The 24,911-nt window shown below is 41.2% G+C and overlaps 1 protein-coding gene across 1 annotated transcript in view; it reads right to left on the bottom strand.

The window, feature by feature from the left end:
- Positions 1–19,617, bottom strand: part of EPSTI1 (epithelial stromal interaction 1) — a 51,115-nt gene extending 31,498 nt beyond the window's left edge. The window contains exons 1-5 of the mRNA XM_030476558.1: positions 19,406–19,617; positions 9,681–9,739; positions 7,606–7,689; positions 3,864–3,937; positions 3,134–3,217 (exon numbers count right to left, since the gene is read on the bottom strand). Coding sequence (XP_030332418.1) covers positions 3,134–3,217; positions 3,864–3,937; positions 7,606–7,689; positions 9,681–9,739; positions 19,406–19,602 — 498 coding nt within the window. The 5' untranslated portion in view covers positions 19,603–19,617. The remainder of the gene's footprint in view (positions 1–3,133; positions 3,218–3,863; positions 3,938–7,605; positions 7,690–9,680; positions 9,740–19,405) is intronic.
- Positions 19,618–24,911: the final 5,294 nt, after the last annotated feature.

Genomic DNA, 24,911 nt, shown 5'->3' on the forward strand with positions numbered 1-24,911 from the left:
TCAACTACATTGGAAAAGACCTTTAAGATCATCAAGTCCAACTGTTACCCCAGGACTGCCAAGTCCACCTCTAAACCATGTCACTAAGAGCCTCATCTACTGTTTTCTGAACACTTCAGAGGATGGTGATTCCACCACTTCCCTGGGCAGCCTGCTCCAATGCCTGACCACCCTTTTGGTGAAGAAATTTTTCCTAATATCCAGTCTAAAGACACAAAGAAAGAGCAATTGGGTCTGATCAAAATCTGCGCTGTGAAGGGCTACACAGAAGATATCTAACAGCAGATGCCTGCTACTAATGGGTAAATAATAACAATGTTACTTCCCATGTACTCTCACACTTTCTGCAGAATAGACACATATCTCAGCATTAGGGACAAATACAGAAATAGGGACTTCCCTGCTAGTGTTACAAAGTCTCTCCAAAATTATTTCAGTGAGCGCTCAAAGATCACTAGCTTAGAAGAATATCCAAACTCATGCAGCCCAGAGTTAGCCCATGAACAAATCAAAGCAGTTCCAGGACAAGTTGCCTGACATGGAGTGCACAGGATCCCAAATCCCATTCACTGCTCCACACGGACACGTGAGTTCCAGTTCACACAAACTGGTCCTGTAGAGGGACCTCACAGAATGAGGGGGAAGTATCCACCCTTTTCTGTGGGAGCTGGAGAGAGACAAGGCAGATGCCAAGAGCGTTGGTAGTCCAGCACCAAACCTCATGGTTAATGAAAATATGACAGAGACAAGCAGGTGGACTCGCACAGATGGTAAGGCAGACCTTCCACATTTGGATACTGCTTTGGCAGGCACCAGCTTTTCTCTTGGTCACAAAGATAATGGGAGAGTGGATACTGCTTTTTGCTGCAAAACCAGCATTAAAGCAGTAACATAAGCAGATCCTGTGTTTACAAGCAGCACTGGCTTGTACATCATCTTTACAATCAAGGAAGAACTGAGCTGGGTATCAGCACCCATTCTAGTCACTGTACTTTAGTCCATAGGGCTTCACCATTCACATTTGTTGGCAAAGTAGCTTTCCAGCTGTGAAAGTTTCAGGGGCCCTGCTGATAAAGCTGGCTAGCCATTATCTCCTTTCAGACTGTCTAACAATTTGGGTTTTATTGAATCATAGAATCATAGGATCATAGAATAGTTAGGGTTGGAAAGGACCTCAAGATCACCTAGTTCCAACCCCCCCTGCCATGGGCAGGGACGCCTCACACTAGACCATGAATAATAACCTTGAGCAAAAGAAGGACTGGCCATCAAGAAAGCTTGTGCATTTGTAGAGAGACATGCTTTCCACTGAGTTCCTGCAGGTGCAATTGTCTACAGATTTATCACTTTAAAGTTCTCCTGCATTAACCAGGGCCTGACGTTGCTTGTACAGTGCCAGTTCTTTAGGATCCCTTTCCTGTCATGCTCAGCTCTTGGGAGCCTTTCATCTGCAGGCAGGGTGAGACAGCCAAATTGACACCTTTTAGAGGCTTTCCAGCATGCTTTCCTCAAACAAAGAGCTGAATTTTTAATATATAAACATCTTCCAAGCAGAAATAATCATCAGTTCAATCACTATTGTGGAAGACAGGCCAAATAAAGAAATTCAAATTAAGAGCTCTCTTTCATGCTCCTCTGTTTTGTTTGTTCGTTTTGTGAGTAAATGTTTGCTTATTCAAATTAAACCGTCTGTTTGGCAAAGATGTTTTGCCACATTGTAGCATTCTCCTTTAGAAGAAACTGATAGTTACAGTTTTACTACCTACAACATCTATAAAGATTTTATAATCTGTGGGAGTGAAGAGAAAGAAATTAAAGAGCATGAAAAGAAAACTGATACATCAATATATTTTCTAGGCGTAACTTTAAATTATAGCAGTCTTGCAACATCTTTCGTGTCAAATGCCCATGGGCAAACAATATATCTAATAGCTGAATAAAGTATAATTAATCCCATTTCTACAATTCCTATCATCACTGCTTCTGGAGCTACACATGAGCTGATAACTGTTAATGACATTTTCACATGACAGTATTTATTGCCCCTGTGAGCTATTGGGTATGGGCTTACCCTCAAAGAGCAATGCTAACCACTGAATGACTGGGAACAGACTAACCCTTACCTAGAGGCAATTAATGCTATTTTTGTTTGTGGGTGCCCTCGTAAGCCATCCGGTAGTGATGATTTTTTTAATTAACTCAACATTCAGCTTCTGTACAGAAGATCATTTTTACTGTTGTGAAGACAAAACCTGCAAACCTGAAATCTCCCTTTCTCTCATCATTACTGCACGTGTCAGCATCATGCTCCTCCTCTTTTCTTTTTTATTTAAATTCCACATGACATTCTCAAGAGGGTGCTACTTAGTTGCCGCCGAGGAGACAGGAGTTAACTTTTGCAAAGGTTTATGCAGCACACAGTATGATCCTTTGTGAGAATAACTAAGAAAAAAACCCAAAGAAACACAAAATAAAACATAATATTTGAAAGAGAGCTACCATTGGTGTCAATGTATGGTGAATATTAGAAGGAAAAGTGACCTTACATATTAGCAATACACCTGGGCATGTAAGCCCCAGAGGGGCTGGAGGGGCATCTGAATTTCAGGGTGAGCTCAGCACAATGCAGATAGACTACACTGACCTCTTCATGATTTGCACTTCTTTTCCACCAGGACAGGCTGGATTTTCTTGTATTCTTCCCATGTGTACAGCAGGCAACTATGGATTTCTATAAGGTTTTTGTGTGATTTGCCACAATCTGATTTCACAGAGAAAGGTCATACCAAAGTGAACTATATAATCTATATACACAACAGTATATGACCTATGTTCCTCTTACCCTACTGTACTCCCTTTCTGCTAACTCTTCAGGATAGATGCAACTGAGAGTTTCTGAAGTTCCAGAACTTCAGAAAACTGGAGTTTCTGAAGAGCCAGAGGAATGCTCAAGCCCCAAAGAACACCAGGTCAGGCATCCTTCAGTCAGCGACAAAGGAGAACTAGATTTCCTAACTCCTTGATGCAATCCAGGGCTACTATTTAATTTGTCTCTTCCATGTAGTTCAGCAAAATCAAGTATCAAGACATGACCTTTGTTATATGGCTCCAACTGTGCAGCAACCATACTTACCTTTTCTCTCTGAATTGCTTTCTTTTTCAGGATTTCAGTTTCTTCAGCTTCCTTTTTTGCTTTTATATGTTCTTCTCTCTTGTGCTGTATTGACATAAACATCATAGAAAATTATTTTACATATATACGAATACAAAGAAGACATAAGGTGACTTGACTTGACTCCTGTAATGCACATCTCTCAAATCTAAAGTGTGTTTGAGGAGAGTTTCCAGAATTTTTTTCTTAAAATGAGACTCTGAATAAAGCAGGCTGTGCACCAGCTACTCCAATATCAGCCTTAAGATGGCTGAGAAGTCTAGGACTGATAAAAGGGTATTCATGCAAGGAATCACACAGCTGATTTGATTGATAACTTCATAGCATTTAAATCTTTTATAATAGGAACAACATTTCTACATAAGCACTGAATGGGGTGGAATATTGATCAATTAGTTGAAGTGTAGGCAGCATGCCAGATGATACAGGAAGACATATAAGTAGCTTTACAACTGTATGGGTTATCACTTTACACATGATCTGTGATATGGCTTGCTACATATTTATAGCCAGATTTCTCATTTTCTTTGGTGCAGAACATTTGTTTCCAGTTTTCTGCTGCTTCCTTCAGGTTTCATGGCTTGCTTTTGTCAAGCAGCTGTGAGTTCCTTTTATAGCCATATGAAACACTTCATGAAAAGTGAGGGATTTTGAGTTCTTATAATAAATAAACAAATTTATTCTTCCTGACCTTTTGCTGGTATTTTGATTGCATGAGCATCATTTGCTGTTTTTGCCTTACTTGAGCTTCTGATTCCTTTCCACCTTAAAGGAAAAAAAAAAAAAAAAGGATAAATTGCATTTTGCATGAGCATTTTAATTTCAAATACCAGCCATTTCAGAACAGAGCAATATAGCAGATTGGATGTATGCATATACAGGAAATTTTTCATAATTACAGTAGCTGCCTGACATTAAAGAGAACAGATAGGAGACCTTTTCGATCATTTTATCCATCCATCAAAAGCAGTAGCTTGCTATTTATAGAGCATCCACTGTATCATCCATTCTACCAGCAAATAAGTCCTATGGTAGATGATCAGTTTACTGAGGAACTATTCCATTTTCAGAAAATCAGTTACACTTTGCAGGTGAGTCTTCATTTTCAGATCCAGCTCTTGCCACCTTTGCTCAGTTTGTCACACATACACATATAGAGTCAGAAATTTTATTACCAAAAAGTTTCTCTTTTATCAAGTTTAGGAGCTTGAGTCTGCCAGCTAAAGGGATGCTATCATTTGAATATCTTCTAAGTAATGTCTCAGAGCTTGAGGAAGAATCCCCTTTCTGAAATGGAAATGAAAGCCTTTTCCAACAGACCTCATATTCATATCCAGGTAGCAGAAGGTGCCCTTTTCAAAGGTATAAACTCTTTTGAGAACATCTAAACCTCTATCCATAATGTTCAGCCTTCCTTTAAACAACAGTGATGACAAAAACTCACCACAAACAAACCCAAACAAAAAACCAATCACACAGAGAAAGTGATAATAGGTCTTAAGGGATGGAGAGAGTGAGTTTGATTCTGTCATTTTGTCTACTTTTTTCCAAAGTATTTTCTTGCTTTAGGAAAGCCAAAAATTCATTTCATTCATTTATTCATTCGTTCACTCATTTTTTCATTCGTTCGTTCATTCATTCATTCATTCATTCGTTGCAAAAAAACCAACAGCAGCCTTCTGCCCATTCTGAGGATGAGGGCTGTATTTTCACCTAGTGTTTTTCTGGGAAGCTTCCTGCTATGACTGTTAATTCTACAGAAGCAGCTGGACCAACCTGTGCTATGTGAGGTGCCTGAAATCCTGGGCTGTGTCAAAAGGAGCATGACCAGCAGGACAAGGGAGGTGATTCTCCCCTTCTACTCTGCTCTGGTGAGACCCCACATGCAGTAGCACACTCAGCTCTGGGGACCTGACACAAGAGGGACACGGACCCGTCGGAGCAAGTCCAGAGGAGGGCCATGAAGATGGTAGAAGGGCTGGAGCTAGGCGGTCTTTAAGGTCCTTTCCAACCAAAACCGCTCTGTAGATCTATGAAATGTAAGACAACTATACTAAATCTTTCAGGAGATTGGCAACATTTAGAACTATTGTGTTCACTGCACTTTTCTGCAAGTACTGCTGGACGTCAGCTCTAAACAAGTGTTTTTCTCATCATTATTAGCCACTGCCTATAGCCTTTCAGCCAGGTTTAATTCATTCAAGTTGGCTTGGCTGTAATGTGTCAAAAGTTTCACCAAAGTCAGAGTATGTTGTGACTGGTTTTATATAATATGATCAAAAAAGAGGCCATGGCATTTATCAGGCATGATTTTTTGCTCATTGTTTATGGAGAAGAGAGGAACATGCATTGTTCATTGCTCTCAACCCTCCATGATACCTGAAAATTTGCCAGTCAAATATTACAGAGTTGAAATCCAGAATATCTATTTCCCTATGGAAAGCATGAGTGTTAAGAAACTTCAACTTTAAGCATTCTCTGGTGATTTGGACTAGATGTGTAGTCTCTTAAAATCACTCTAAGAAAATAATATACGATACTCTTTTACCTTAATGAGTATCTACAGTTGTGAAATTAGAGGTGCGACTTATGTTTGTTTCTCCTTCCTTGAGCTGTCTTCTGTTCCAAACTTGTTCCTGTGGGAATGATAAGATCTAATAATCTTTGCAACTGACCACTTTTCAGGAGGCACTGAACACAGTGCATGTGTCTCAGTCTCCAGGGGTCTTTCTAAGTGGCAGCTAGACACTGACTGAAGAGCTCATATAACCTCTTTGAGTTTTTTCAGGTTTTTTCCCCCCTTAATTTGCTTCTTTCCAAAGAAATGCAGTGGGACCAGAAGACAACTCCCCACACCCAGTCACTACAGGTTCGCCACCACATTCCCAGTCACACAGCCAGCCTGCACACATTCTGCATGGACACCACACACCAAACTTCTGGGTTTAGATTTCACTTTCTTCAGCAAAAAGCTTTGTGTTCCTCTTGGGACAGAAGTATGTCTTCTAGGAACTGCTCACAGGCAAGAAGCAGCAGTTTGAACTCATAAAGAGCATGTCTGGCTACATGACTGCAGATGAATGGTGGGAATACAGGGCATTACACTGACTTTCAAGGTTAGGTTCACCACTGAAAACAACTGGGACTCCGGCTGCTGGACAAAACAAACTTGTGGGACCAGTATCCTCTTGATCACAAACACAAATCTTCACTGGAGTCAGTTCAAATTCTTCCATCTCCCACCTGGTACAAATTTTTATACACAGTGCACCACACCAAACTTATATTGTGTAGCATGGCAAAGAAAGAACTTAGTTCCCAGGTCAAGGCAAATGATAACCTGCACTGTTTACCCCAAATTTTCCTATGACAGCAAAGCAAAGAAAGAGCAGCTCCAGATCTACAAAATTAATAGAGGCATCATTTTAATCTTTCACTTTGTCAGAATTCATTTTGCCCCATTTCTACTAGTGCAGTTCCTCAAGGTCATCTCATTTTTGCTGTGCAGTATTGTCATCATGTTCTGTATGGATGATGCTTTCAAGTTTTGTCTGATAGCAAGTTTCACCAGCTCTTTCCCACTTTCTGTGCCAGAGACATTAAAGAAAGTAAAATGAGATAGGTCTGAAGACTGGTACTTCAAAAGCACTTCTAATAACCTTCCTCTTGCTTCAGCACAATTTGCAGTCCTATTCTCCGTACAAGACTGGAGGTGGGTTCGTTGGTTTTTTTCCTTTTATTTTTTTTTTTTTTTAAGCTAACACCCAAATAGCACTAAATTAAATGTTTTATAGTGCTTACAATTGAAGAGATCTCCTGTCTAGAAAAAAACTTGGTTACCTTATCAAACACATCAGTTCAGAGTGACTTAACTTCCTGCAGCTTTTTATCCTGGTTTTCATTTACCTGCCTCTGTTGTTATTTTTATAAAACGTAATACAGAGCCTCACACATTTAGCCTGCAAATGGCTGAAGCTGCAGGGATCACTTTTGCCTCTTCAAGAGCCAGCAGTCAGGAAAGCACACGTAGTGGCCCCTAACACAGAAGAGTTTTGTTGTCAGTAACTGAAGGGTCTCTGACACATGATGTCCATCTGCACCCTAATACCAAGTGCGCACCCCAACAGAGACACCAACACCAACCACAGTGTCACAAGCAGGAGGGATAATCCACCTGGTTTTCCCAAATGCTAGTATAGGTTTTCCATACTGATCTCGACAGATTTCTTGGGCGACAATCTGTGCTGTTTTGTTTCAGAAACATCTTCGTTGCCATGACCATCAAAAAACACAGAGTACACACAGTAGGCTCATGTTAGCCCTGATTGACACTGAATCTCTTTCCTAAGTAGCATGTAAGAAAGAGTGAAAAATGTCTTATGACCTGGAAAATAAATTTTTGCAATTCATAATAGCTGATTTACATGTCTTACCTAGTATTTGTGGAACCATGTTAATTGGCCTTTGCCTGTGCTCTTCCTTCCACCGCTCCAGGTCATCCAGCTCTTTCTTAGCAACTGAGCAGGTACAAAAAGAAAAAATATATGGAAGTTAGAGGCAATGCTAAAAAGGAGGCAGTATTGCTACTTATATGTAACCCTGAAGACCACCCAGGAACAGACAAACTTGTTCCCAAGGGGTGCAGACACCCCCCAGGAGGTTACACAGTCACTGCAATGATCAGCTAACAAAACAAACATTTTGCCTAACTTGAGACTGTATGGTGAACAAACCCTAGGACTCAACCCCAAAAGCAAAACAAAAAACAGCAAAGGGACAGATAATAGACTGCTTTTTAACACCTGGGAACCTGTAGGTAAATGCCACAGTATTTACTCCTCTAGCTAAAGCAGAAGTTGTTACATTTAAGATGTTACGGCTGCATGGAGGGAAATGCTTGTAGTTTAATGCTCCCCAGCAGGGAAATAAAAAATGAGTGATCTTCCCTCCCAACCACATGCTCCCTAAATAACAACAGGAGGAATGCATGATTCAGCTTCAGAGTAAGACACTTCAACGTTTCACCAATGTGAGATGGGTGGCAAGTTCCCGGTGTAGTCAGGTGAAGTCTAGTCAATACAGCCAGAGGCACCAGCTGCATGCTCTAGGATGGCTGGTTCGCTAAACTGCTCTATCAAATTGACTGATAAAGGGAAAAAAACCAAAAATTCCTTTCAATAGCAAGGCTGACAAAGCCTACTGTAAGAGGAGCTATGTTTTTTCAGAAGTACATAATTCCTCTAGCACTCATTTAACTCTTACTAAAACTAATATGAATCATATTTTCTAATGGCAGTCTGTGGCTATCAGATGCTAACACCAGCTGTCCTCTAACAGGACAAAGCCAGTTCCTGGGCAAGTCTCTAAAGATGCTCAAGAGAGAAACCAGCTTGTTATTTCACCTTTAAAACAAGCACTTATGTAGAGACTGGATTCGTTGAGGGCGTATTTCTGCCAGTATCCAAGGCAGAAATACCTGGCATGCTTCAGACTTGCACACTGGTGGCACAGAGTGAAAACAGATCTTTAATAGAGCAGAAGCATCTTCGCTGTTAGCATCAGAGTCAGCTCTAAGATCATCTGTTTTTATTTCTCCTTCCAGGAGATTATAGTTTGGTTCAGGAGAAATCCATTTTTTTTCTTGCAACCAAAGGAAACCCAATCCCACACCAGCCTGGTGGTGAAGCATTTCAGCTGAACTCACAATGTTTGAGAAGAAAGGATTTAATTGCCCTGCTTCCCTGAGGGCTCAAACCGTGAGTAGTGCTGACTGACACTCCTTCAGGCTTTCATAACTTGCACAAATAAACAGACTGGAATGTAGGGCTTCAGTCCTTGGTCATCTCTGCATATAGAATTTCTTTCATGACCAACTCTTGCTGTAACTTCACCAAATCTTTCTGGTAGAACTTATGGGTGTTCCTGCTTGGCTACTTTCACCGGCAAGACTCAAAGCCAAGCAAAAGTGGACTTATATCCACAGATATTTTCCATCTAAAATGATCTTTACAAGCTTTGTTAAAAAAGCCACCTACAATCCTTAAAATGGAGATTCAAGAACCAACAGTGGTTCTAGTTGCTTTAGTCTCAACATCACCATATTTTCAAAAACATTTCTTACTTACATTTTCCTTCTTCCTCCCCCTAACCCGGAGAGTGTTCAAAGTTGGGTTCTGCAATCTGACTTCAATCCTGTAAAAGTGGGACAGAGCTAATTCCAGCTGAGTCTTGTAGAATCCAACTTGAACAGCTCCAGCACTGAAATTACTATAAACCTTTTCCTGAACAAGGCTTATTCTGCATGAAGTTTAGCCAGATGAGAAGTTAATCCTAAGAAAAGCCTACATTATGACGAAGAATGCTCATAGCACTGACTTCGCTATTACAACTGCACGTAGAAAAGCATTGTGAAAATGAGGATGAAAGATGCAAGGGCAATAAAGTGCACAAACCCATACATTTATTCAAGTAGATATAATGTATTACCATATTAGACAACTCAACTTACTTTGCTGCAATTGGCTTCTTCTGGTTTCGTTTGGAGTTATTACGACATAAGGGCCGACACTAAAATGAAAGAAAACACTCATTGTTTCCTGTCTGCAGAAAACCACGACTAGAAGGGGGCTCCTTCATCGGCTTTCTGCTGGTGCAACAAATAACTTTATTTGTTATACCCAGTATAACCCAGAATTTAATTTGATTCAGCTCTTCAGGAATTTTTTGTAAATACTCTAGGAACACTTGTTATTGTTGGAGTTGGCTGCAAATACCAAGGATAACATTTTAGCATAGCCTTCACTTTTCTTACTCAAACTTCATGCCAGATTGCTGACCTCAAACCTCATGCATTTCAAATCAAATTACTTCCTTGAATCAAATGTTCCATGCAGTAGACAACTACTTCCATAGCTTGCTCAAGCACAGAGGAAGATCAGTCTACTGGGAAGAGCACTGGCTGCTCCAGTCCCACCCCATACATCGAAGGCACCTTGCGGGCACCAACTGCCTTGTGGGTTTAGGCAGTCTGCCCAAAAATTGTCCAAGGAACACGCAAAATTACACTGTTTATGATGGACCCAGGTGACTTGCTCTCTTCCTGAGCCTTAGTTTCCTTGTCAGCCTTGTTTTTGTCAGGCAGCAGGAATTCCTTGGGCGTATTTATCTTGCTGTCATACCTAAGGTGCAACTCACTGAATCAGGAGAAAGGCCCTGTTTTGCTAGACTCAATTCAAAATGCAGTTGCTGTCTCAAGGAGCTATCAATCTAACGTGCCAGCAAAGAGGCAGGACAGGGTTCAGAGTGTATTAGAGACTCCAGGTGATCAAAAGAGTGATGAAAATATGTCAGTTCCACTTGGAGAAAACAAAGGGGTTTATCAGATGATGTATTGTGTAGGTAGGAATTTACACTGCTCCCACTCAGCAGAGGCTGAGCCACAGGGGTGCAGGTTTACCAGAAAAGCACTAAGAGCAGTTGGCTCCATGTACCAGAGTAAGCTCGGTCTCTCTGCAGCATTCAGCAAGGTTTTATCTGCATGCACGGGCACAAGTATTTCATTTGACTTCATTATGGAGAAGGCCCAAGGAGAAGAGCAGACAACAAAGAATAATGAGGGGCAAAGGCTGAGCCTCTTAAAAGAGGAAAGGGCCACAGAGGCTGGCTAGAGGACAAAACAGAAAGTGGAGAGACCACTGTTGGCTGTGGAAAAGTAATGAGAGAATGAGGCCTGAGACTAAGGCTAAAAAGGGAATAAAAATCATGCAAAGAGATCAAAATGCAAAAAGCTGCCTGCTGCTGTATCACTGTAATTCAGGGTTTGGGAAGGAAAGTATTTATATCCAATTACCTCTTTCTCTTTGAAGACTTATTCTAGGAGGCTGTGGATTAATTTATGAGATTAAACTAGTAAAGATAGAGCTGCGAACTTTAATGGTGCCATTTAGTATGATCCTTTCCCTTCCTGCCAGCATAGTCTGGTGCCCACGAGACTGCTCTTCACCTTTCCACCAAATTCCAGGCCCTCAATGGCAGGAGCTAAGAGAGCAGCAACACCCCTCTAGCATTCACTTCACAAGTGCAACAGTTACTTAAAAGAAGTTTTGACAACCCCTCTTGCTTATGGCATAACATTCCCCATTAGTGATGTTTTTTCAGATTTTTCTTTATTTGACTGAGTAGTAGCATTTACAACTTATCCCAAACTCCCTTAGACAAGCTGCTGTGCAGTCATCAGTGCCAAGATTTCAAGATTTTCTTTAGTAGTTCTTCTTGGCTGTTGCAGATATTAAGATCATATTTCTCTCAAGTTCACGCACAAAAAATAAGGATCTCACAGTACCCTCCCTTTGTCAGTGAAAAAAAAATAAAAAATGGCTGGGTTGCAAGGTTACCTATTTCCCCCCAAAAAAACCGTCAGGGCATCTCAGACATCGCATTGCTTCACAGCACTAGAGAACCGAAGAGTTTCTACATCATCAGATGCACTTTGATGACTTCCAGGGACATCTGCCTGTCTGCACATGCATGAGAAATCACAGTATCAATTCTAGTCCTTATGACATGAATCATTTCCTTTATCTGCTTCTGCTTTTTGGCTGGAAGGCTCAGAGTCTGGGAGGCCAAGTGGGGGCCACTCTTTTGACATCTGACCATGGTCATTATCTCTGAGCTCAGAAGGACAGCACATGAAATACAGCAAAGATCAATCAGTTTATGAAAGGGGTAGAGGTGACAGTACACTTACTGCCAGAAAAAGCTCTGCTCTGTTTCCCAAAGAGAGGTTGAAGAGTTGTTGTGGTTAAAAGAGTATTTAATAAAAGGCCAGTTTGGTTTCCATGTTATTGAAATAAAGGCAAAATTAAAATAAAATTAGGATTTGAAGTCACCAGTGGGAGAGGGAAAGGGAGAACAGGATACCATCTTTTGGTTATCTTTTACCTAGTGCTTATACTGCATGTTTTGTTTTACTCCAAGTTAAGAGTACATAAAATAGAATTAAAAGCATTAGTAAGTTTATCTAATTTTACAGTGTTCACCTTTGTCTCTGGAGAGGTAGATATGTAAGGCATGGGTACTGGGACCGGGGGAAAGGAAAAGCATGCACATGGTAAACTTCTTGTGGAGTGGGTGAAAGTCAGGGTCGAACTGGTCCTTGCTTTCCAAGCCTACAGCAGGAGAGGAGACAGACACGCTGTTGCCTTAGAGACTTCATCTACCCTACCAGTTCTAATGCTAAAATTAAAATCCATACCTAGTGTCCCTTATTTTCTTGAGATTATTTTGAAGGAAAGCAGGTTAATGCAAAAACCCACCACCAGCTTTCACCTGGCGTTTTTAGCCAGTTTGCAGGGTATTGCATGTAATTTCTTTGTTCAGACAAAACCTCTGATCCAGTAAAGCCTATAAAACCCTCTACAGCCTGCCAATTTAATATTCCAGTCAGTTTCTGAGTTGCCACAGTAGCCATAAGTCTGGAGCAAATTATCCTACTTACCTGAGTAGCAATTAAGGAAATGTGAAAATTTGAAGCTATCAGTGGTGTACAGACTTTTTATACTTTCTATGAATACATGAAGTGCTTCAAAATCCATAACCAGAAAAGATGATAAAGAATTTAACTTTACAGGTTCCCTAACAGTAATTCTTATTGTTATATGACTTAAGCCTATCTTTGAAGTAGGGTTGTTTTATAAATAAAAATACAGAAGTCACTGGAGGAGGTGGGGAGAGCATCTTACCCAGTTTATAACAAATCATCTTCTACCTTTATGATCATATTAAGCTTGATAAAACTTTTTTTGGTTTATTTTGTCCACATAACATGGGAATGTATTAACTAATTACACAGACTGGACAGATACTAATGAGAGTAAGAAAGTTATAACCCAGTAAGAGAATGTATCTGTATTGAAATAAAACCAAAATGCAACCTCATATGATTTTTCAGATAGATGTCAAATACCACAGTAGTGGGAAGATAAGTACCTATACCACAATATATATAAATAGGTATATATAGAGAAACATTTCAGTCAGGAGAAACATACAATCACAGAAAATTGCCAAAGGGAGTTTAGAGTTTGAGTGATCGGCCACACAGAGAACACCATGTCTGCCATCTTAAATTCTGAATCCTATGTTTAAGTCTACTTATCTAACTAACACTACTCAAGAGCACCTTTTCAATGTTTTCAGGGTATAAACCACAGAAACCTTTGTTCTACTTTCTTTCAGATTTGTATAAAATAGCTTATTTCTAACATTGAAAAATCATGAGAAGTGTCATTCACCAATAATGTTTTCTGCAGAGCTGTGCCCTTGAGCTTTTCCTCAAGCCTACTCCAGCCACCTACCACTGGAGAGCTTTTCAAATGAAGTGTGAAGTAGTTTAAAGAGTTACAAAAGTAATGGCTGTTATAAACTATTTCCAGTTCCACTGTGTTTTATGCTGCAGTGCATTGGTACCTGAATGCCGCAAAGCTGAAAGCTGAATATTTCGCTCTGCTGGGCAATGGGCTCTGTGTAACAGATGGAAACCGAGGAGAGTGTAGTTGGAGAGCAACACAAATGATTAAAGCTTGGGAAGAAGACCTGGGCAGGTTCAGTCTGGAGGAAGGACTCAAGGGAAGATATAGGTGAAATACTTCATCAAATAATGTGTTAAGAATGAATTTAAAAGAGAAAAGGGACCAAAGTGCCAAACACAATTGTTAAATCTCCTTCAAAGATGCACCAAGCTAAACTTTGCATTCAATTATCAGGAACTGTTTTAAGAGCAGCCGAATCCACACCACCACAAAGTATTGTTTTCACCAATGCTCCCATTCTTGATGAATCAGCCATATGCTGCTAAGCACCATGGAAGCTGCCAAGTCAGAGGGCTACAAGATGCCAAATCCCAGTGAGCAGACAACTGTCCTGTAGGTATCCCTATTTTGCAATGCACACCAGGTCAGATGCTAATAACTGACAGCCACAGTTCAATATGCTCTGTGCCATGGCAGTGCCACAAGCAGAGCTTCAGGAGGGTGTACAAACCTTGCATGCAGGCTTGAGGATCTCCCTTTCCATCTTTATCAGAGGCAACATCTTACTACTTTGCAGCTCAGAGACAAAAGTGAATTAGTAGGCCTAAACATTATTATTACTGGGCCTAAACATCACTGTCTGATTCATCCTAGCTGCATGTGTACTCTTCACATGAGAGGCAGAAAATAAACAGCATTAGTAGAAAATGTTTATCACCAAAAGTCTATGCTCATGGATTTTGTCCTCTTTTTGCCACAGGCTAGGTGTGCACTTAATTACCACAGTTCTGCTGATGCCTGGAAGCTTATTAAGTCAGAGTAACTCACTTCTGTATCTGGTCCCTCTGGTTAGCTAAAGCTTTCATTAAAACAGACAATGTTTTTACCACAGTGAGTTAAATCCTGCAGGAGTGAACTTGGGCGGGGGAAGAGCAAGAGGAAAACAGCAGCAGAGAGAGACCCAGGAGAAGGTAGGAGTCAGAAACAAGCAGGAAAGCAACAGACCTGTGCTTCTGCTGTTGGCAATCAAATCTCAATTCTGTTACCCACAAGCTTGTAGAGAAATTCCTGAAGTTACAATTTGGTCCAACGAGTAAATCTCAGAATTGAATTTCCAGGAGCTAAGATGGGGCTCAAATTCAGCACCTTGGTCAGGGCTCAGCATGTGTTGGCACAGTAGAAAGAACACTAGGTGCTTCAGCCAGCACCCCATTTTGGACGATCTCAACCATCTTCTAAAGCTCTAAGGAAATTGTCACAGTGATGGATCAAATCAGGGAGCCAAGGGGTATCTCTCAGCCCAAACTTGGCTCACAGAGAAGCTTTCTCTCCTCCCTGGAAATGCTAACATGCTGTTAGTCAGCACACACTTGCGGGCAGACTACACCAGTGTGAGAGAGTTCGCTGTGCCAGTGTGGTAGGGTAATATCAGACCCAACAAAGTCTGATGAAGTCAAATACAGCTGTGTTTATGCTGTGCCCAGGTCGCAAAGCAGCTCAGCTACCTCAGCACAGCACAGTGCCAGGGATGCAGCGAGTGTGCCAGAGCCAGCTGGAGCACCTGGTAGTCACTAGCCATGAGGAGCACAAAACATCCATACGCAGGCAGGCTGGGCAATGGGCTTGGTAATACCAGTCCTGAGCAGAGCTACCTCATGCAGAGGTATCCATGTGTTGTGAGTCAGGCTTGCCAGCATGCCTGGAGAGCTGAGCAGGTCAGATGCAGTGTCACATCAAGATTAAGATTTACACTTGTGGCATGTTCACCTCTGCTTCCCCCACTTTCTTTAAAACAATATATTTCATCCACCTCTGCACCACAGTATTTGTTGCCCATTCATTTCCCCTGCCCAAACACAGCATCCTCCCATATGTTCTTTATCCACCATCTCACCACAGCTCCTCATCAAGCTATGCACCAAGGGAACATGCCAGGTCTTGTGCAAATCACGCTCTTCCAAGAAAGACTTCTAATACAGGAATTAGAAGGGCTTCCTCCCCACCTCTACGAGGAACACAGCAACCCCCACAATCCAGACTAACAGAAATCTTACTGCACAGTTATCCTTCTGTGCAGACCTGCCACCAAACACTTGGCTGCAGACAAGGCTGGCTACTGACCACTGCGAAGCCAAGCATCTCTGGGCTGTAAAGGTTAGTACATCAACCTGAAAGATAGAGAGTTGGGAGATTTCTCCTGTGCAGCAGAACTCGACTGCAAACAGATTGCCCATAATTCAAATTACCCTTCTAGCACTCACACCAGTGACAGGGCAGTGGGTAAAAGAAGCATTTTGCTAAGCATCTGCCTCCCATTTCATAGACTAATTTGGTGCTTTTAAAAAGAAATTTCAGACTGTGAAACAAAACAAAATTTTCAGAAGAACTGCTAAATATACTCTATCAGAAAAAGATTGAGAAGTCTGACAACACTATAGATATATTTTTATTTATTTCTTTTAATTTAGGATGAAGAATGGAAAAGGAAGGAAAGAAAGCCCTGATGGATTTGGCTCCAGCAGTCAAAGAATACAATTTCGCGAGTTAAGCATTCTCTGCTCTCCTTTCATATAAAATGATGAGGGACTGTTACCAGCTGTGTGACAATGCGTCTTCAGATTTTACTATTTGAATTTGATTTTTTAAATGGATTTTACCAGAACCAATATTATTCTTGCCAGCTTTAAAGGTGCCAAGGGCAGAGAGCTGAATGAGGGCAGCATTTTCTTTTTCAGGCACTAGCTATAGTTCAGCCTTTAATTTCTCCAATTTCCTCCACTTTTTCTTCATAGAGGCTTTTGTTTCTGAATAGACATGAACAGGGGAAATTTGGGAATTCACTTTCTACAAGTTAATTTCATGGTACTTAGCAGACAAAGTGAAGTAACTTAAATTCAAGCTTATTATTTTATGCAGTTTCAAGCACTTGTCATCCTGGTGATTTTTTCTCTGTGGCCTGAAATCATATCCTATATATAACTGTAAGGGGATGTGCAAAGTTTGATCTGAATTTTACATTTGAAAAAGTATTTTTCTTAACTTAACTAGGACCATTTTATTATCACTTCTCAGCCTTGATGTACCATATAACGGCTTTTTCAAAGCAAGAGAAAAATTACCCTCTAATATCAGTTGCTTACCTTGTACTTTTTAATAGTCAAGTTTGAATATTGACTAGTGGATGAGACCACAACATGCCACATCCCACATGTATTTCATGTGTCCAGCCTATGTGAAAGGTCACCAGATATCACCAATACACCGAAAAGGGGGTTTCCCGCTCCCAATTGCTCTGAAGCACAGCATCAGACTGAGGGTTTGCATGGAAACAATTCACACAGAGACTTTGAAAGAGACTCCAACTTCTGCTTTGCTGGCAGCAAAACCACATCCTGGCTGTTTTCAAAAAATAGCAAGCAGCACACAAGTTCAAATAGAGGCACTCACTGGCACAGAGGTATCCAGCTTGGGCCTCTCATGCTCCCTCTGCTATGCATATTCCAAAAAGTCTCCTAGGTTAACGCTAGTCTGTGCATTTTTTCTTCTACTGATACGTTATGACTTCAGCTCTCCAACTGCTTTGTTCAACCCCTAGTTATCTCAGAGCTTGAAAATCTGGACTACTTTGAGGGTGTTCTAGCATTTTAGTTTTAAAGATCATGTTCAAAAGGCATGTTGGCTAAAAGACTGAGTCAGCTTGATCACTGCTAAAATCACATTTTAATCTGAGATCTTTCTTGAAACATAATTTGAGATAGCAGAAGACAACGATGAATGAAATAGTCATTTTATTAAGAATAAAGAGCTGCCCTTGTCTCCTTCAGTATTCCAGACACTATCTACCACTTTAATCCAGTTTAGTTAAAGGAAATCATAGCTGAAGCAGCTTCATCCCATCCAGACTGACTGCTAGCATCCCCCTCCTCAAGGGAAGGAAGTAAACCCCAGTCTTGTTCACTTTTTGAGTATGTTTCCCACTCATATTACGTAGTTTCTGTTTGAATCTGGCTTTCCCTTACCTCTCCTCCTCACTAGCTACATAGTAATGCAGACTTTAATTTGTACATTGCATGTTTAGGAATTAATTCTTTGTTACAACTTTATGAAAACACAGAATCTCTTGTATCACATAGCAGAAAAAACATTCAGCAGTGGATGCACAACAGCTTTATCTCTGTAGGCACCATATAAAGATGAAAAAGGAAACAGGGCTTTATATTATTCTTCCCCCAAAGCTTATTTAGTTTTAAGGAGATTCCATCATGGGGGTTGGAACTAGATGATCTTCAGGTCCTTTCCAAGCCTAACCATTCTATGATTCTATGATCATCTGGTCAGAATCTGTGTGAATATATTTGCTCTAGCTTTCAATTCTACAGGGATCTCAGGCTGGCCAATTGATTAAGCATTTACCTAACCTATAGCAGGGGGTTTGTATCTCAGACCAAATCTGTGCGAAGACAGTTATACCAACGGGAAAACTCTCACTATCCACCTCCTGGCCTCCTTGCCCCTCCAAAAAACAACAAAAAATTGCACATGGCACAAATATATAAGCAAACTCAGGGCTGCCTGCACTCTACTGTGGATATATGCCAGTGTTAGGGAAGGCAAGAAAGAGGGTCTTTCATGTTCAGAAGTGGCAGGAAATAAACATAGACTGTAACTCAGGAATGGTTGGTTGCTCTTCTGAAAGTCAGTCATTAAAGTGCTGACAGATTTCAAAGCTACCCAGCTCTTAATAGTCCCTCTATCATTACTGTCCAGTAGGCAAGCATTTGTGGGTTATAATGGAAAGCTGCTGATCGCCGTTTGCAATCTGCAGCCTGCCACCTTTTTTGCAGCGTGGCTTCACCTTCTTCATCCAAAAGCAAGGAAAGGAAACCGAAACAGTCTTCAGATTTCATCAGCTGCACTTTGGTGGGGGGAGAGAAAACTAAGCAAACTCAACTCTTATAATAGCATGCAATGTTACATGCACTGTTACTAACAGGTCAGAAAAAGCACATTTGGGGAAAAACACTGTAAAGAATTAGATTTGGTCAGCTAAGCATATTTGTAGTAAGCACACGCACATAAAATACACACACTACTTTCAGTTTCTATTCTGTACTATATCTGCAAGCTAGAGCTTATAAAAGCCATCTAAGAACTGTCACTAGAAAATCCGAGATGGGCTGATCATAGGTGCCAATAAAGCCTAAAATGAAATTGAGGACTGAAGTTTTGGTTTTACTTTTGTCAGCATAAGTTGTTTGAAGCTGCTCTGTGTCCTGGACTGCATTTGGATCAGTGCTGGAATGTAGCCTATATCTATCTGTTAAGCCAAAGGAAGTATTTTTAGACTTTCCAGGATGAAATATTAGGAGACAGAAAACAGGGAGCTAGAATCACATTTGAAATTTCACTTTGAATAAGGACGCCAAGAAACAGACACCACATACACCAATATCCAGATCTACAGAACCTGCCACTGCTATCACACGAGGTGTAAGCCATGCTATCAGGAAGCCTGCCAGAAGAATACGGGTCCCATGTAGGAAGAAGGCAGCTGCAGGAGGATGAAGACATGCTGCTTATGCACCCAGTTCCATTCACAGGCTCTCCATAAAGTATTTCCACCTTTGAAGATGCACACCTTGAGTAAAGTGGAGAACAGGCACCAGACACATGAAACATCTTAGTTAGGCTCCTTGTTACTTACTACTGCTTTTGCTGTTGTTGGTAGTCCAATGCTTGGCCACTTAGCTGCTCTTTAGATGTTGTTGGCTTCTGGGGGTTTTCTGCCTCCTCTCTTTTATTGTTGCCATCCGAGAGGTAATCCTGAGAGGAAGCCAGGGTACCGGAGGCACCAGCCATCCTGTACCTGCTGCCATCCCTCCATCCTCTAACTCCAGACATTGCTTCAGGAGTACCTTGCCTTGTCAGAAAGGAGTATCGCTGCAAAGGCTAGAGAAAGACTCAAAACTTTTGAGTTCTCACAAGTTGGTTTCAATTCCTATTAAGACCCGCCCCTGCCTGGACTCTCAGCTGTAAGATATGCAAATACGCTCACTGGTTTCTGAGTCACCCTCCAGCTGAACCTCAGATTGATCATCTTAACCACAGCACCCAGGCAGACTGGAGTCATGGGGTGACAGCAAACCTAATAGAACAGTCAACAGCAGTATGTGCTGTCTTGGAATAGACTGCTTCATCATAAGATGTGTTTAGTAGAGGACTTGGCAGGGCTAGATTAATGTTTGGACTTGATCTTAAAGGTCTTTTCCAACCTAAACGATCCTATGATTCTATGATAAGCATGGTGAGGTCTGGCTGAAAGCCATATTTCTGACAATTTTTTACCCCAGCACTTCAAATTTCCCTGTGACAGAGGGGAATAACTCTAGAGGGTTTGCTGGTTTCTATTTTGCAGGAGTGTATAAAGAAGGAGGAAAGTGAAACTCAAAACTAACCCTCAGATAAATCCTAAGGCAATGGTCCTGCACAACTCCAATTCTGCATTTCAATTCTGCTCAATCAGAAAACATTTTACTTTGACTCTCCTAATTCTGCCTGATAAATAGAGGACAAATACAGGATCCTCTTAAGCAAAAACACAGATCCCTTCAGTGAATACATCTAACAACTGTTACTGTTACCTATGGGGTCTGCAGGGCTGGAGAAAACCAGCAACCTGCTTAATATCACTAGTAAAATAAAGATGTCTGGCAGTTCCTAACCCAAGAGAAAAAGAACTAGTAATGCTGCTCAAGCTTTATACAGCAGAGCTAGAGAAATCTAGCTCCACACATACAGATCCTGTCGCTTTTGGTCCTTAGCTCCTCAAGCTGCACGAACCCCACATTGTTGAAGGGACTGTTATGTGGCCAGGTGTCCTGACTGTCCAGACTGTGTAGGTCTTACAGCACACCCTACACATGCTGGGAAAGTAGCAAAATAAAATGCCACATGGAGAGCCACCAAAAGCCAAGGCTGCTTGGTGTTCATGCTGCTCCTTGGGGTGCCATATGGGATGCCACCACCAACAGCACCTCCAAGAGGTGCCACATCCAGCAGGACATATCTCCTAGGGCTGCCCAATGAAGACAGCACCAGTAGTCTTTCCCTCCCACCCTCCCTCCTAACATGCTCTGCAGCTGGGATGATCTTCATTTGTACACAAAGCATTCTGCAGAGACTCTGGCATGCAATGGCAGTGTGTTGCAAAGGGATGGACTGGTGCATAGTCCATAATTTGCACCACTCCCAGAACTGTCTCACTTTTGGGACATGGTGGGTCTAGTCTGGTCTATGAACACACAGAAACACTGCGGGAGAGTCCAATATGCCCACTTCCTGGAGACAGCAGAAATCACCCAAAAGCCCTCTGCCTATCTTCAGCCAAGCCCTGATCTCTCTAATCCCAGTGCAGCATCAGATTGCTTGCTCATGCAGCCTCTGTTATAGTTTGGAAACTGCTCAGGAGGCCAGAGCAGAAAATAAACATGGATTGTAACAGCCTTCTTTGCCTCATTTAAAGCTGTATGTTGTGGGCAAAGGAGTACATCTAGTCTGGAAGACATTGCTGGGTCATAGCTCCAAGGCAACTCTAGACATTGCCAACAGCCAACATAGTCAGGTTTCTTGTTTAAGGGTGTTCCAGGTTGGTCTGGGTATGGTCTGGGTAAAAGTGTCTTCTCTGCCAGATGTCTTCAGGACCTGTTAAAAGACAAAGGGCATTACAGCCTTGGACTAGATGTGTGGAGTTATTCTTTACCTCTCTGTGGCAAACACAGACATTTTGTCCTGCATAGTGATTGGGCTCTTACGAGGAATCAAATGCATGGCACTTCACTACCTGAGCCATCTCCTAAGTTGACCAAGGTGTTCAGGTAGGGCAGAAGGCTCAAGGCCTGCTGTCTTCCTTCATGAGCTGCCTGGCAAAGACAAAGGCAGGCCCTGGGGATGACCTCTTCACCCAGGTTGCTCCTCCTCTTCACATATATATATATATATATATACACACTACATACAACGTACTGGCAAATGAAAGTAAACACAAAGGTTAGTCCTTTATGCAGGAGTGTGGGGTAAATACATGAGTGCAGAGAGACTAGAAGCAGTACAAAATGATAGCAAAGTCATGTCTGAAGACTGCAACGATTTGGGATAACAGCTGTGTCTACAGCCACACCCTATTTGGTAAAAAAACCATCTTCGACATCTGGTTTCTTTTTAAGTGATGCAGATTGATGTCTTAATAACCAAAATTTAATGACACAAATTGATTATAATTAATGTGGCCACTGCTGCTGCATCTTCAATCCCACATTGTTATGTAAAATTCAGATCTAACATCTGTTTCTTGCTGAAATTTAGAAAGTTTTGGCTGCAAAAAATAACTGTAGAATCTGAATAGTTTAAATCTATATTGATCAAAAAAGACAAATGTAAAATGAACCCAAGCACTAGAAGTTCAATCACCTACATCACTTCAATGCTCTTTTATTTCTTAGCTCTGTTGTGGACAATCCAAACTAACTCTCTCCAGGACAATATCCAGGCCTGGCTCTGAGGATGGTTCATGCAAGACACAACCCCCAGAAAACCAGTATGAATATGACTGCACCAGATTTATCTTCCTCCACCCTAAACACCCCTCCAACAATGTCCCAGCAATCTCTGCATCTCAAACACATCCAATATACCTCTGTGTGGTGCTCCCCAGTATGTCATTCGGCATGCCTTCAGTCTCATGCTACTAAACCACAACGTTCAATGGGCTGCAACCCATCCCTCGCATTGCTTCAGACACATTGAGCTGAAATATCCCCAAAAATAAAAATTAAGTTTTAGGGTCACAGCAGTACCACCTACGCCTCTCAGGACACTTGGAGCTAACTTAAGCGCTGTGCAGTAAGGACATGCATATTGTCTCCACTAAGCTCCTCCTAGCCACTTAGGCTCCTCTTAGCCTAGTGGAGGCTAGCCTTAGGCAGCATATATATGAACAAGCCTGTGCTAGGTGGTTTTAGGACAAAGGATCACTCTCCAGACCTATTTTATTTAGGGTCATAGGTGCTAAATAGATGCTAAAGCATCTGTGCTTCCTAAGTATCAGAATGCCAACGTATTCGGCCTCCTGAAACATGCAAACCCTCCAAATCTCAACCCTTCCCAAATCCTCCGAAAGAATTATATCAGTACTTACATTTTTCTAGACCCACCAAACATTTGCTGCCTATTCTATCTGATGGTTTATGTTTTTAGTAGTCTTACATCCCTAACGGGGTCCGATGCTGTGGTACATTGGCCCTTGCTAGCAGGTAAGCACGCACAGAGCTGGTGGCTCGCTCTTTCCATCCCTTCCTGCCAGTGGGACAGGAGAGAAAACAGGAAAGAGAGTGAGAAAATTCATCTGACAAAATAAAGCTTCTTTGTCTGTAAAGCTCTGTTGCCTCCAGCTACTAACAATTTTTATATATATATATATTTTTTTTTGTGGGAGATCAAAAGATAGAAAATGGTCTTTCTTTTACTTTGAGAAAATCCCTCAGTGGACAGATGAAATATTAAGAATCACTGCATTCCCTCTCTCACATGTGTTTTTCATGAGATTACAATAATAAAACAAAATAACTTATGTAAAGAAATATTCTGTATTGAATCTTTATTTCCAACTCCGCAGCACCATGAACTATACAAAAAACAAGAGACACCAGAAATCTTTTCTCACTATATAGGATGTTGAGAATCCCTGCCAGCCACCTTAACCTTTCTTTGGAAATGTCAGATGGGATAAAACTCTCTTCTAGGAAAGAAATAGTATTTAAAAAAAAAAAAAAAAAAAAAGAACTATTTAAAACAATGTAATGGCCCCTACCTTTCCTTCCCTAAAAACACCTGTTCATTTTTCATTATTTTCCTGTTGGTTTATGGATTTTAAGGTTTTGCATTTTTAAGTTTTTTTCCACAACCACAGACATTTTTCATTAAAAGCTAAGACATTCATTTAATCCAAGGAAACGAGAAGCCTACAGCCTGAAGAAAAGTGTAAAACTGCAGGAGACTTTTGAGAAAGAGAGCCAGGACAGGCTAGCTTTCCTACAGCCCACTCTGTTTTTCCCAGGAGCCAGCAAATGGTATCAGAAGGCTTTGACTGCTAGAGAATTGCTTTTTCCTTAGCTGTCAGCTAAAATACGTAGTCCTGCAGCTGAGTATGATGCTCAAGGTAGTTTTTTCCCTGGATATTTTAGCTAAGTAGGTAAGACACCCAGCTAAATACACTACAGAGCATATATGCGCAATTTATCATCGCGAACATCTCCCTGTATTTTAGGGCAAATGCAAGGGATAGCAAATATACCTAGAAGCATATCTGTACCTAGCACTGCATATAGTGGTTTTATACCATAATGACAAATTAAAAATTGAGTTTTTAAAGATGCCTTTCACTTTACCAAAGTTTTACTGGCTGAATACCCTATTTTGCTGCACAATTAGTTGAGAACAGAAAACCTTAAACTCGACAACAAGCAGTGTTCAGCTCCACTTTGAAAAGACACAAGACATCCTTATGTTAAGCAAAATATCCAAGTTCACTGTAGACCAAAACCACAAAACATGAATATGAATGAAAGCTGTAGTATCACTTTTGGTTTTGTGCACTTCGCAGAAGATATTCTGTTAGGAGCAAGACTGTCCTCTTTTGTGAGGGCAGTGCATTCTGCAGGGCCAACAGCACTAATTGTTCCAACTCAGGATGTTGGAGAAATTTCTCTGCTCCCTGGAGAAGTAGTCCCAGAAGGAGGGTGAAATGTCAACATTCAGCCAAGATTTATTCTTGTTTAGATTTAGGACTGGAATTTGTCAGGCTCAGCAGAAAGAATTCCATTAGCTCTGACAAGTGCGTGTGTGTGTCTGTGTTGGGTAATCCATTTAGGTGATGTAAAATGCTGCACACACTTCCTATTTTGTTGCAAAAAACTGAAATTGATGGTCCCTGTCAAAAACTATCATCTCCTAGTCTCTAAAAGAAAATTGACCCTTGGTTTCTCTGCAGTATCCTTCAGCATTAGAGGAGGTCCACCTCTCCTTTAGCTAATACTACTTCAGTAAAAGGAAGTGTAATTGAAAATATAATTGACCTGATGTCCAGAACTTGCTACATTGAGGTCCTGAAGTAGTGCCTGAAAATTATTGCTATATTTTAGGAGTATTCTTATGCC

Source organism: Strigops habroptila, chromosome 2, assembly GCF_004027225.2.
Source record: "Strigops habroptila isolate Jane chromosome 2, bStrHab1.2.pri, whole genome shotgun sequence".
Lineage (NCBI taxonomy): Eukaryota > Metazoa > Chordata > Aves > Psittaciformes > Psittacidae > Strigops > Strigops habroptila.